This window comes from Charadrius vociferus, unplaced genomic scaffold, assembly GCF_000708025.1.
Source record: "Charadrius vociferus isolate BGI_N301 unplaced genomic scaffold, ASM70802v2 scaffold55, whole genome shotgun sequence".
NCBI classification, from domain to species: domain Eukaryota; kingdom Metazoa; phylum Chordata; class Aves; order Charadriiformes; family Charadriidae; genus Charadrius; species Charadrius vociferus.
The window spans coordinates 3,434,327-3,447,383 of record NW_009648444.1 but is presented as its reverse complement, the minus strand read 5'-3'; the positions used below and the strand labels follow the sequence as shown (position 1 = coordinate 3,447,383).

General features: G+C 40.5%; 2 protein-coding genes across 2 annotated transcripts in view; one reads left to right on the top strand and one right to left on the bottom strand.

Annotated features, from left to right (window-relative positions):
- Positions 1 to 2,926, top strand: part of NFKB1 (nuclear factor of kappa light polypeptide gene enhancer in B-cells 1) — a 45,963-nt gene extending 43,037 nt beyond the window's left edge. The window contains exons 20-23 of the mRNA XM_009885509.1: positions 485 to 551; positions 681 to 853; positions 988 to 1,165; positions 2,739 to 2,926. Of these exons, the coding sequence (XP_009883811.1) occupies positions 485 to 551; positions 681 to 853; positions 988 to 1,165; positions 2,739 to 2,926 (606 nt within the window). The remainder of the gene's footprint in view (positions 1 to 484; positions 552 to 680; positions 854 to 987; positions 1,166 to 2,738) is intronic.
- An 8,669-nt stretch (positions 2,927 to 11,595) lies between these two features.
- Positions 11,596 to 13,057, bottom strand: part of MANBA (mannosidase, beta A, lysosomal) — a 39,899-nt gene continuing 38,437 nt past the window's right edge. Inside the window, exon 16 of the mRNA XM_009885508.1 lies at positions 11,596 to 11,820. Within this exon, the coding sequence (XP_009883810.1) occupies positions 11,596 to 11,820 (225 nt within the window). The remainder of the gene's footprint in view (positions 11,821 to 13,057) is intronic.

Here is a 13,057-nt window from a genome sequence, read left to right as displayed (position 1 = left end):
TGTAGGGAAGATACACTTGCCCAAAGAGTGATTAGGCTGCACAGTCCATGCTTTAGTAGCTGATTATGTGCAGTTGGTTTGGTGTGAGTGTAAGGTAGAAGCAATCGGCATCTCTAATCACATGGAGCTAGAGTGGTACACACCTTAGGTGAAAATCTAACCCAGGCTTTGTTTTAAATTACTAGTTGCAGACAGGCCATACCTCCTCACTTAGCCAATGCTACTGCCACTTACTGCAAAGGCTTCCTTCGTATCTTGAAAAAAGTTGCCAGATGACATAGCATAGGGCAAGGAAGATTAACTTCTCAAATTTCTCAAGCTTTGCACAGGTATTCTACTGTATCTTTAGTCACACTGATCCTGGAACAGAAAAAATTGCCCGTTTACAGATGGAATTAGGGCTTTAACATACTACTGAGACTTGTCAAGATAATGGACACTAACCAGGTTTCTGCTAAATACTGACTTTAATGTATTCTCTTAGGTGTATGACATATTAAATGGTAAACCCTACGAGTCAGCAGTGGTTTCGGAGGACTTACTGACACAAGGTAACATCTATAAAGAAGACTTAACAATATCTCTTTAGTAATTGAGTACTAAAAGTATACTTCTGCTTAGAAATGAACTAGTGCATGATTTATATAAATAATAAACTAACGTATTTCTCTGTTCCCCAGGACATTTGAGAGAGTTGAATGAAAGTTCCAAGATGCAGCTTTACAAACTATTGGAACTGCCTGATCCAAACAAAAACTGGTCCACTCTAGCACAAAAACTGGGTCTTGGCATACTTAATAATGCCTTCAGGTTGAGCCCTTCCCCATCAAAAACTCTGCTCGATAACTATGAGGTAATGTGGCTGTAACAAGTTATAAAGAACACTCAGACACATAAAGAACATTGTCCTCCTGCACAGGGGACAGTGCAGCCCTTCAGTTTTAGCCAGCCTGGATGATGGTGAGCATCTGGTGTCTTCTCTCTTAGGTTTCTGGTGGTACAGTTCGAGAGTTGATTGCTGCTTTGAGACAGATGGATCACACAGAAGCCATTGAAATAATTCAGAAAGCACTATCCGTCTCACAAAGCCCATCTCACCTGGAGGACAATACAGCAAAAGCTGTTCCGTCATCATCACCACCCACCTTTGCAAATGGAGAGACAGGTAAAATTGAAAAACCATCTTAAATGCAGCTCTTGATGTTTTGCTGTCAGTTCTCCCTGCCCCTGCCTTGGACTGCTGATAGATTGCATAGTTTCTTACACATGATGCCCGAGCTGCTTACCTGTTTCAGAAATATTTTACTGCAGCACAGCTTTCCTGTCATAGACATTTGCTATGCCTAAAAGAGAGGGGGGAAAATGGACCATTTGAAGCAGTAGCCCTGCGTTACAGGATCGATTATATTGCCTCCCTTTTCTAAAACCAGGCATCTACTATTTACTTATAGTAACTCCTTGGATGTACTGGGGATAAGTTTCAAAAGATAAACCAGGCCGTGATTGCCTAGGCCTGTACAAGTGCTGTCACCTTTTGAGGTTACTTTTTCCCCCCCCCTCATGTCTGGGTAAATAAGAATGTTTTGGGTTTATAAACTTCTCAGTAAGACTTTGGTATTGCATTTCTCCTTCTACTGCATGTGGTGCTCCGAAATGGCCCAGTGTTCTGTAGGCAGAGAAACTGGGGATGGTTTAGGTTACAAGGGACCTCCAGCAGTCATACTGTCCAGCTACCTCCTCAGAGCAGGGCCAGTATAACATTACGTGAGGTTGTCCATGTCATGTCCAGTTGACTTTTGAGCATCTTCAACAACAGAGGTCCTATGGTGGTTTTGGGCAGGAGACTCTACTAACAGAAAAACAGAGGTTGTGAGGAGGCAGTAAGTCATCAGGGATGTTTAGTCACTGCCTGGCCCTGTCAAGTAACAAAATCCTTTGGTTTTTCCTGATGCCCCGTTCAACACCAGTAATGCTGTCAGCACCGTAATGTGGAAACTTACACCCTATGTGAAAATACTGTAGATATTCTGGAAAGAAAAAAGAAACACCATAGTAACTCCATCCTGGTCTAACATTGCCAGTTTACTCTCTATACAAAACTATTTGTTCAGTCATCGACCGAACCTTCACACCTATCCGAAAATGTGCTTGTACACATATTGCCTCTTTAGATTAAAGCATAAGAGTGGTTCTGGTGCTTTGCAACATAAATGGACTGCATCACGTCATTTAAAGATGGTTGTTAAGAAAAATAATAGTGAACTCTAATATGCTGACCACATCATACCTTCAGCTCAGATACTTGCAATCAGGCACTCCTTTTGTGGATCTTGCAGATGATACCTGCTGCTGACTTCTTTGTATTTGAAAATTGTTCAAGTATTTGTCTCAAAAATAAATCTGTAAGTGAAATAACATAAAAAGTTTTAGGAACCTCATCCTGGAGCTGTATACTTGCACAGAGTCTGGGAATCTGAGAGCCAGAGAATCTTTTGTCCTGCTACTACCGCACTCGGGCAGAGTCCTGACTAGTGCGGTGACAGCATTAGTGTCAGCAGAGCACCAGGCTTCTCATCCCATCCTAGCTCCAACTGGAGTGGACCTCTGCCAGTAGTGCATTAGATCACGTGCTTTGGTCAACTGAAAACATTACACACGGCTTTTTGTATTATAATATCTAACTAATATTACTAAAGCAACACAAACAATAATACATATCCCTTTTCTCTCTCCCTCAGGTGAGCTTTATAATAGCAAATTTCAAGACAACGAAAGCACGTGTGACAGTGGTGTGGAGACGTCCTTCCGCAAACTGAGCTTTACTTATTCAGACTCTCTGAACAGCAAGTCATCAGTAACACTTAGCAAAATGACCGTGGGCTACGGACCTGAAAGTTCAGTGCAAAGCAGTTATATAGCCAACTAGTACCATTCTGTTAGCAATATGCAGTTACAGGAACAAACGTGACATTTAAAATGACATCAGTGTCATCCTGGCCAGAGGAAAGTGAATTCACAACCAACTGGAGGAACCACACACAAACCTGAAGACAAACAGTGACTTCTTAGCCATTGCTTCCTTCCTCAAGTCCATTTAATGTTATTCATTTACAAGCCATACACAATAACCAGGGCTCTACCGCTGCATTAATACACAGGACTGGACACTGTGAATGACTAACGGAGCTATTCTGGTTTGCAAGGATTTTCTTTTATAGGTGAAAGTCACTCCTTGTTAATGCATAATACCAACTCAATAAGAAGAGGCAAGGCACACACAGCAATCATAAAATAGCTGGCAAAGAAAAATCATTACTTTAATCACAATGACAATTCAGAGAGAAAAGAGAATCCTAAAAAAACCAAAAAAAGAATCTTGTATATTTCAAATAATGTATTTAAACTTAACTTTGGTGCCTCTTATTCAAAAAAATTTTCAAGTTTGGCATTTTCCTATTTGTAAATAGTTTTTTTTTTATATCTGTTCCTTTTTAAAAAAAATGCTTTTTAAATGCCTATTTTTATTTTACTTTACTTTTATAATAAAAACCCAAACTGAAATCTCTTGTCTACACTCATCGTAATTTTTACATATCTTTCAGGTAGAGTTATTGGAGATTTAGGTATTGATACAAGATTATGCTGATTTTCAAGTACCAAAATAAAAAAAGGGTTGCAAGCCACCCGTTCTAAAGCTTAAGTATCTCTTTATGGTGGGAGACCAGGAGCACCGGCTACTGTTGCAACTAAAGACTCTGACCCGTGGTCTCTTTTAGTTCTGTTCTCACAATTACAGCAGCAGAGAATCATTTATGCTGAAACCAACTATTTAAGCATCTCCGCAAAACTGAGGAGACAGTTGTTCTTCAGGCTGTCTAGAAACTCCTCTAATAATTGTGCTACTGAGCAGTGTTTCTTTTTGTTGCACAGTAGTTCTGAGATGGTCAGTGCAACTGTTACAGATGTTGGTGCTACCAAGAATACAGATCTCATCATGATGAAAAAGGAATGAGCAGCATCCAACCATTGCGGCTCACTTGTAGCCAGTTTTCTTGGCACAAAGACAGAAAATGACAGTATTGTTCTTGGCTCTGCTTAGTCTCCAGAAACCTGGGTGTCACGCCTGAGAAAAATTAATCAAGGTAAGCCTTGAGAATTGTTATGTTTAGAGCAGTATTTGCTGTAATGAATCAAACAATGAGTAATGAAAAAAAGATTGCAAAATAATTTTATATCCAGCTGAATTACTGAGTATGTTAATTTCTTCCAGAGAAGCAAAATGCATCATAGTAAAAATGCCATTCTTTCTTTCCGTTATTGTATGTAGAACTTACATATGCATTATCAAAGGCATATGGATTTTTTGTTCAATTACTGTACTTGTCCAGTGTTCTCTTTGCGTTCCAGCTGTAACAGAAACAGGCAAAAGTCCTCTTATTGTGGGGGGTGGAGGAGCTTTTTGAGCCTTAGCAGAGCTGCTGTCCGAGTCAAACGCACTTTCTGCTGCCACAGAAATTCAAACACAGGTCAGGGGGCTGGCAGAGACTATTATTGAGGCTTCTACAATCCTGCAGCTCACCAGGGCATCCTGGCTGTTGATTCACACCTTTTAGCCTTATTTCTGACCAGCTCTGCTTTTAAACCACTAGAAGACACCTGTGTCTATATTTCCTTAAGCACTTCATGAACAAATGCTGCATAATAGCTATTCATCAGGTTAGTGATCATGTAAGGAAGAGCAGGACATCTTCCCTAGGTCATGTGTATTCAAGTGCTTTAAATGGTAGTCTGGCAGCTTCTTTCCTTGCAGCATCTCAGTTTCAGTCTATTTAACAAAAAAGAGGTTTTGGTTCTCTTTTGGGATTTGGTGGTTGGTTTTTTATTTAACCCCTCTTGGTTTAGAAATAGAAAAATGTTAATGTAAAAGTATTCTCACTAATTCAAACAGGAACACTAAATTTTTAGTTGAATCGCATAATAGGACAGCTTCTCCCATCTGCATTAACCCTTAGTATCTTAAATATGTGTTGCAGGCATGCCACAGTTTGTCAGAACTACAAGAGAATATGACACGCTACAGAAACTGGCGTGACATCTAGTAGGAGACTTTTGTGTCTTGCATAGTTCTCATTTTCAGAGCAAACCTACTAGAGAGCCTAGTGTTTACCTCAAGCAGCTCAATTAAAATAAAATGCTGAAACACAGCTTTACTCTTCCTGCTTTACCTTTTTTCCTTATTAGTAGGTGGTCATCCTGTACAGGACATGCTGATTCTTGTAGTGATGGCACCCGGGAGAAGGTCAGGCTCCTTGCAGGTAGGAGGATGAAGTCAACACACAGAGGAGCCAACCTTAGCAAGAGAAAGTGTAAGCAATGCAGATAAGTCTTAACAGAAACATTTAAAGCAGATGTATTCTTCCTAACAGATGACTGTCAAGATGTATTTATATGCCTCACCATCATATCTGCTCCCCTCAGACACAGATTTATCCTTACACCTCCTTACCCAGAAAGGAAGTGCCATTCCTATTTTACAAGTGTGATAGAATAAACTAAAAAAATAGTCCTGCAGGAACCCAGGAATTCGCTGCCTGACAGCTCCTGTACACACCTGGCTTATAGAGAGAAACCTCTCTCAACTGCTAAAAAGAGGGTATTAATGGCGTAACTGAATCTTACATTTTCGTTCAGTGCAGTAAGTTAGCATGTCGAACTCCCTGCACCTTGTAGCACAGGATATTGTCCCCATTCTTTTCCATATTACCTCTGAGGAAACAAAACTGAGAAAGGTATTGTTACGAAGTTCTCAAAAATCAGGATTAAGTTGGGTTTTTTTAAGATACATGCATGAACAGCAAGAATGGAGTTTCTAGAGTTAATTTTATTTTTTTTTCCCATTAGAAGTTTTCCTAAAACTTCCCCAGCAAGATGTCAAGCTCTTACTCAGAGCAGGGCAGCTCTACACTGTGGTTGGACAAACAGAAGTATTGACTAGGCCCACGCCACAGCGGGCTCTTCTAATGCACTGCATTGTACCACAGGAAGCCTGGTGTGTATTTCCATTAGCAATTAGAGCACTGAGGCTGGAGGTATGGTCAAAAACCATCAACCAACAACCTCAAGCTGATCCTCAAGCTGATTTCCTGGGTTTGTCCTAAGTGCTAGTCACACTTCCTATTGCTTTGACAGTGACTGCACAGATTTATCTGGAAACACTCGCAATAGTCAAATGGATCAATATTAAAATAAGAAAGGTTATCTAATCAAGCTTGTTTTTCCTGGAATGTAGAGAGGTGTAACCTTTGGGCACCCTCAGTCAAGTTTAGTATTAAATTTAATTTAATTACAGTGAGTTTCAAAGTTTGAAATAATTCTAAACTTAACCTGCACTTGCAGTAATTGGAGCTTCCTACATTATTTTGCTACTGTACTGCAGTAATAAAAGCTAGAAACTAGTGGAATGCAGCAAAAACTTAACAAGAGATCAAGCTTTCCACTCTTTCTGTCATAGGAAGCCACCTGAGGGCTGGCTCACACCATTGCTCCGTCACAGTTGTTGGGGAAGTGAGCTGAAGCTTAAATCACATGCTAGTTGGTAAGCCAGAATGACAGGACCAGCATGCCAGAGTATTACTCTAGCTTATTTACAACAGGCAAGGGATGAGCCCTACAACACAAGAAGCGAGAAGCAGCAATGCTGGCAAAAGCCTGGCAATCACAATGTTTGCAAAGAGGTATCAGAGGCCAGCATTTAAGGTTTTGATTTTTCCACCACCACGAAAAAGGACTGAAACTTTCAGCTCCTGCAGCTGACAACAGCATACTTCCCCACCAGGCCACCAGCTTGACAGACCGTGCTCATTCTTATTTAGAGCTCCTGTTCTGGGTTACCCTACTCCCCACTGGGCCATAGAGCCTGCTCAATCCACAGGCCAGTAGTTCTAATATGCAAGGGTAATGTCCCTTCTCCCATAGCCATTCCCCTCGCCAGTCAACCAGGTCCCCAGCCAGCCACAAAATAAAGAAGCTATGCAAAGAAAGTGATGCTGAACCACTTTGCATTCACAAAAAAAATCAAGAAATCTCAAGATCAGCTTCCAAAAGCAGACCCCCCAGAACAGGTCCTGGGCAAGCAACCAGACTTGCCACCTTCCTCCTGACTAGTCCTCAGGGTGTTGTTTCCCTTCACACTGCAGCAGGTTTCCTTTGCTGTAGCAGCCTAGATCAAAGACACCTCTGTTTTGGCTACGATGCACACTAAAAATCAAAACTGACGTTTATAAGTCTTTACTGACTGACTCTGCTCCCTAAAGTAAGATGGCCTTTCCTCAACAGCAGCAGGGACAATACCAAGTAAATTTAAGTATTTTTCAATTAAGTTTTGTTTTTCCACCCTAATTAAACTAAATTGGGGCTTTCATTTCACTATCCTGTAACAACTGACCGGAAAGCAGAGTTATGTAAACCCAATTGACTGGAACATGTCCTTAAATATTCAAGCCACAAGTTCCTGGATGACTCAACTTTACCGCTCAGAGGGTAAGAAAGAAAACAGTGATTCCAACAACGTAAAGGCTGGCTTGTAAGATACAAAACCAAACTGTCCTTTACTGAGAATAAGAAACTCACTGGCCTGTTCCTCTGCACCTGGTGCTGCTACAGGTCACTGAAGTGGTCTCTGCTACACATCTCCAAAAGCAGAAGGGGATTAATAGAACTAAAAATATTGAAGACAGACATGCCTCTAAGGCAGAAGAAATGTCCATGCCCCAAGGTATGCAAGCAGCAGGTAACAAAGACTAACAAAGCTCCACAGCTATGAACTTACTTAGAGAACTTTAGATATATTCACGTGCTTCTTTTCTGGAACAAAGGTAGAAGAACCTGGAAAAGCTTCCAAGAAAGTGCTCCAGTAAACTGGAGCAAAACAAGTCTCCCTTGTGTGGTAGAAAGTACCAACAAAGAGGTGCCCTCTAAAGCTCAAAATGGCCTCTCCAGGTCCTGAATGGGTTCAGAGTCAAATCTCTGCTAGAGACCAGTTTTAGGACAACGAATTAGCCAATGCCATACAGCTTTCTTCCAAAACCTGCTTTCAAGTTCTATTCTGGAGGGGCATTTGTGATGGCTCCTACTGAGGGGAACTCTGACTGTTGCTTTGGCCACCTGCAAAGAACAGCCCAGAGGGAGCCCAGAAGCAAACAAAGGCCATCAGCACAAGCAAACTCCACAAACCCTTGAACAAACCATTGCAAGAATACTGATGAGGCCATTCCCCTCTACTGTTGCCACCATTAATTTAATGACACTGAGGACAAGCACCATGACACTTACCTCTTCCTAATGCTCCTGTTGCTGCCCCCCAGCCCATCAGCTGGCAATACAGGTGCTGCTGAGTAGCTGCAACAGCGCTCACGTGGCTACAGATGGATGTGTCAACAGGAGTGACAGATACGCTGGAGATCTCTTCACTGTTGCATTCCCATCTTTGCCCTGATCTGAGACAAAGGCAGAACAATGTAACTAAGTATAGCACAGTATGAAAGCGCAAAAGTACCAAGGGGAAACGGTTAACCAAGGTACCTGTTACAGCCACTGCTGCACCGTGAAGAGAAGAATAATAGCATCTATAAATACATACCTACTACAACATCAGGAAACCAGAAGAACATATTAAGGATATTAAGACAATAATGAAAGTGAACCTCCCCCATTAAATTCTGCTTTGAGCATTTGGCTTAAGCAATTGCTAAACTTTTGTAACAGCACCTAGTACTGAATTAAAGCTTTCCAGTGAGAAAGAATGGACTCACGCTTTAGGGAGCTTCTGGCCTTCAAAAATTAAACAATTAAAAAAATTTTTGAACCATTTTATGCCAGTCTGGGAACTGCACAAAGCAACAGAAAAGAAAAAACACAACCAACCAACGCACACCAAAAAAACCACCACACAAACCAAAGCAAAACAACACAAAAGAATTTATAAAAGAATGCTTTTCCACATAACAGCACTGATAGACATTAGTTGCATAGCCACTTCATCAATTATTGATCACATACCACCTCATTTCTTTCATGATTTTGCCTAAAACTTGTGATGGGCTAAAAAAGTCAGTTACCCACATTCATGGTTTATGGCTTCTAGCAATCCAAAAGCTCTTTTCTAGATCTCTGAAGCTTCACTCATATTCTGAGATGCACTAACAACAAATATCATTGACATTCAGATAGTCTTCTCGATTGTCTTTGAAACAAGTAATTCTGTCAAATTGTTAAGTGCCATTTTGAAATTCTATCTAGATGTTGCTGGAAGAGACATTTCTACATCAATGTAAAAGACATCAACCAACCTGCCCTTTTCCTAATATACTGCAGCAATATTTATTAATCATATTTGTTCCAAATTTCCTCAAATTTTTTGATCCTTACCTCATATTGGCTCTATTGCTGCTTTGATTCCATTTTGATTCCAGGACACTGAAAAAACTGAAAGATTTTTCTTGTATTGTTGGCCCAGGATGCCTCACAGATAACTTTTAAATTCATTTATCAGTGTCTGCATTTTCTAACTGTTAAGTTTTATTCATTACTATCATTTTCCCTATTTATTTTATATAACCTATAAACATTGGCACATACACATACATATTTTGATTGCTTTTTCTTTCAACTAGAACAAGTTTTGAATCAGAAAAGCCCTCCTATGCAACTGCAGTTAGTTGTTTTGGTGACCTAATAAAGCATTTGTAAGCAACTTCTATTTATTATTTCCCTTTCATCTTGAAGTGTTTCCTCTTGCTCAAGAGTATGTCAGTTTTGGTCAACACTCAATACAAAAAGTACCAGATATTGCCAAGCATCAGCCAATATGCTCACCTCTTTGGCCATTAAAACTGCGATCACTGCGAGAAAACAACCCCCAGTTCCAAGTACTGTACCTGACCAATGGAACACACAGCCCGTCTCCCCACACGTGCTCCAGACCCTTAACACCACCAGCAAACATCACCCACATGGTGCTTTTACAATAAAGATGGACATCACTAGTAGAGCTTGTTCAAACATCTTCTACTGTAAAGTGCTGATACTGCTGCGTGCTTTGCAAGAAAATTAGTACTTGTTTGGACTATGAGAGGATCCTTGCAGAACCCCAGCAAGATCCCAGCTGTATTTCAAACCCCATCTAACAGATAAGTCCAATGTTTAGCAACCTGCCCACGGCACAGCCCGGTAGCCTGGATTTCCTGACAGCCAAACCCTCAGGCTTTCAGCTCCACAGGCTGCAGCAGCCCCCCATGCTGAAGCAACCTTATTTTCTTTGTATCAAATACCAAAGTGAGATGACATTTCTATGGGAAACCTAAAGGTTTTAAAAACAACTTATTCAGAAACAAATAGCAGGTGAAGTCTGTACAAAGTGATGGTGCTAAGAAGTTCAATGTGTCACCTGATCTAATCATGAGTCAACAGTGTCTTCTATGGGGAATTCATACACAAAGAAGCAAAATTAAGATGTTGAGGTTTCCTTTGTCAGAAAGAGAGGAGGATCGGTGTGGAGCACAGGGCCGCTCAGGAGGCAACAGAAAAGCTGTGGAGCAACGTCTGATGAGAACAGCAGCTCCCACACTATGTATCTACTAGATAAAAAGCAGTCACTTGTAATTCTATGGTCCTCGCGCACGACCATTTCTTCTCTGTACTGCCTCCTTTCCCTTTGTACCTTTCATCAACTCTTCTCTCCGTTCTTTTCCCACAGCCGGGCATATCTCATACTATGCCACATTATGCAGAATCCCACACAGCAGCAAAGGTTTGTGACCGCACCTGCAGCTCTCTGGGAACAGTCAAATCCAGATGCAGAGCACTAAAGGTTATTTCTCATGTTGCATGAAAACTAAACAAGTTTTGTACTCAATTCCCCTTTCAGAGGGGGAACAGATCCACCTGATGTCTGACTAAACAGCCCAGGTTTCATGTCTATTTGGGAGCCTGCCTTGCAGGAGGCAGGCAGGATACCTGACAGAGGGACAGCCACATATCTGAAAGGGTAGTACCAGTGCTCTCCCAGTTTGGGTGTAGATAGATCAAGCAACTCCAAGTGGGGGCATACCTGTGGATGTGGCTCCAGTTTCACTCCCTACCCTTCCCTCTTGCCCCCAGCAGACCTTGCTGTTATCCTAAGATGAATTTCCACTTACAGCGTAGTGAAACTGGAAAACATACAGATTTTTACAACCTAGTCTGAAGGTCCATATTTGTGTTGCCTCTTAGTGAGGATGAATTCACAACTCCAATCTCATGTGAATTGGAGAACTCAGATTAGCTCTCTTGCACTGACTCACCCCTCCCACTTTATACATGGGATATATTTTTCTCATTACCTGAGAAAGCCCTACTCTCAATACACCACATACATTATCTGCAAGCTTTGCTGTTGATATCTTTACATTGAACGAGCAGTTAAAATTCACATGACAGGAATAGACAGTATGATCCCCAGTCAGCTCAAATTGTACATCACTTTCACTTTAGTCAAATTCTGCTGATTTTTTCCTCCTCCGGTTTCACTCCTTATATCTAGAAGGAAATGAAGTATCCTCAGATGATGTCCACCAGAGAGGTCAAGGTTAGTGACTTTTCTAGTTCTTCAACACTGGTAGGTTCCCAAGGATAAAACATAACCACTTTCTTCTTTTCGGTCATGAGGAAACCATTATCACTGAATCTGCCTTTTATACTCCCTACATCCAGAGAAACAAAAGGAGCAACTGCAGTGGTCTGAAGAGCAAATATATAAACGTCATCTTGTTGGGATACAGAGGCCTGGAAGAGAAAATAAAAAAAATAAATAATAATAATAATAAAAGAGACATGTTAGAAAAGAACCCAGTTACACCCAAACTGGGAAAGACCTGCATGCCATTAAAACAGACTGAACAACAACATTTGACCAAAATGACTATTCTCTTCTGGAAATTTCTTCTGGAACAGAAGTCGAACCAACAGGACTCACATGTAAGAATCATGCAAAAGTTATTACAGTCTTCCTAGAGAATACTACAGATTGTGGGAAAATGCCATGAAGTGGTGTCGCTCTACCATCTTCTTATGAAAATAAGCAAATAAATGGTAATCTAACTTGTACGTAGTGCTGGTATCCTATACTTATGGGTGAAAGGACAAATCTGTTTCACTGCAGCACACTTTGCTCAACCTATAAAGTCACAACTACTAAAGTAGCTGGCCTTTCCGATTACATCGGTTAATAGAAATACAGAGAAGCAAGAGATAGTAAAAAATCACAGCAACACAGGAGGTCACCTCATCTTAATGGAACACAGCAGTGAAGTCCTTACACTGCATTTAGAAGGCAGCTATGTTGTGAAATATCAGGACAAGGTATAATGTTTTATATTAAGTTCTATCAGTAGTTAATCTCAGAGAGGCTTAAAAGCACAACCAGGATACATTTTCATATAGCACTCCCCATTCACCATCATGAAATATTATGCTACATCATTTTCAAATACCAATTAACTATATATAAAAAGCAGACAAATTACATTAAGTGCAGAAATCATGTCCCTCTTACGAGAAAAACAACACTATTCATTTTTAAGAAAAAGCACACATCCTTTAAATTTTGTCTTTTGTGAAGAACACTAAAGTCTTCATGTTTTTTAAAAGCAATGCTATGAAGAGTAGCGCCTGGATTAGCAATGTATTTGAAAGTCTAGTTAGTTTATTAGTAACTATGTATAGAAGCATCAGCTTCTCACAAAAACAGAATAATTTTTTCAATCACAGCTGCATACTTTCTTAAAATAACCACTTTGCATTTATCCTCACTAGCTATCCTTATTAGTTAGTACTGCAGAGACAACACAGCCGTGGGAATAAGCAGTGAAATTTCCCAATGATGCTCCAGTTGCAGAGCTTTTAATACTGATGATGTCATCTACAAAAAAACTCAGCATGACTCAGACTCCAGATTGTGCCACCAGCTGAAAAAAAAAAAAAATATATATATATATATACACACAGGCTGATTTCTTTCCTT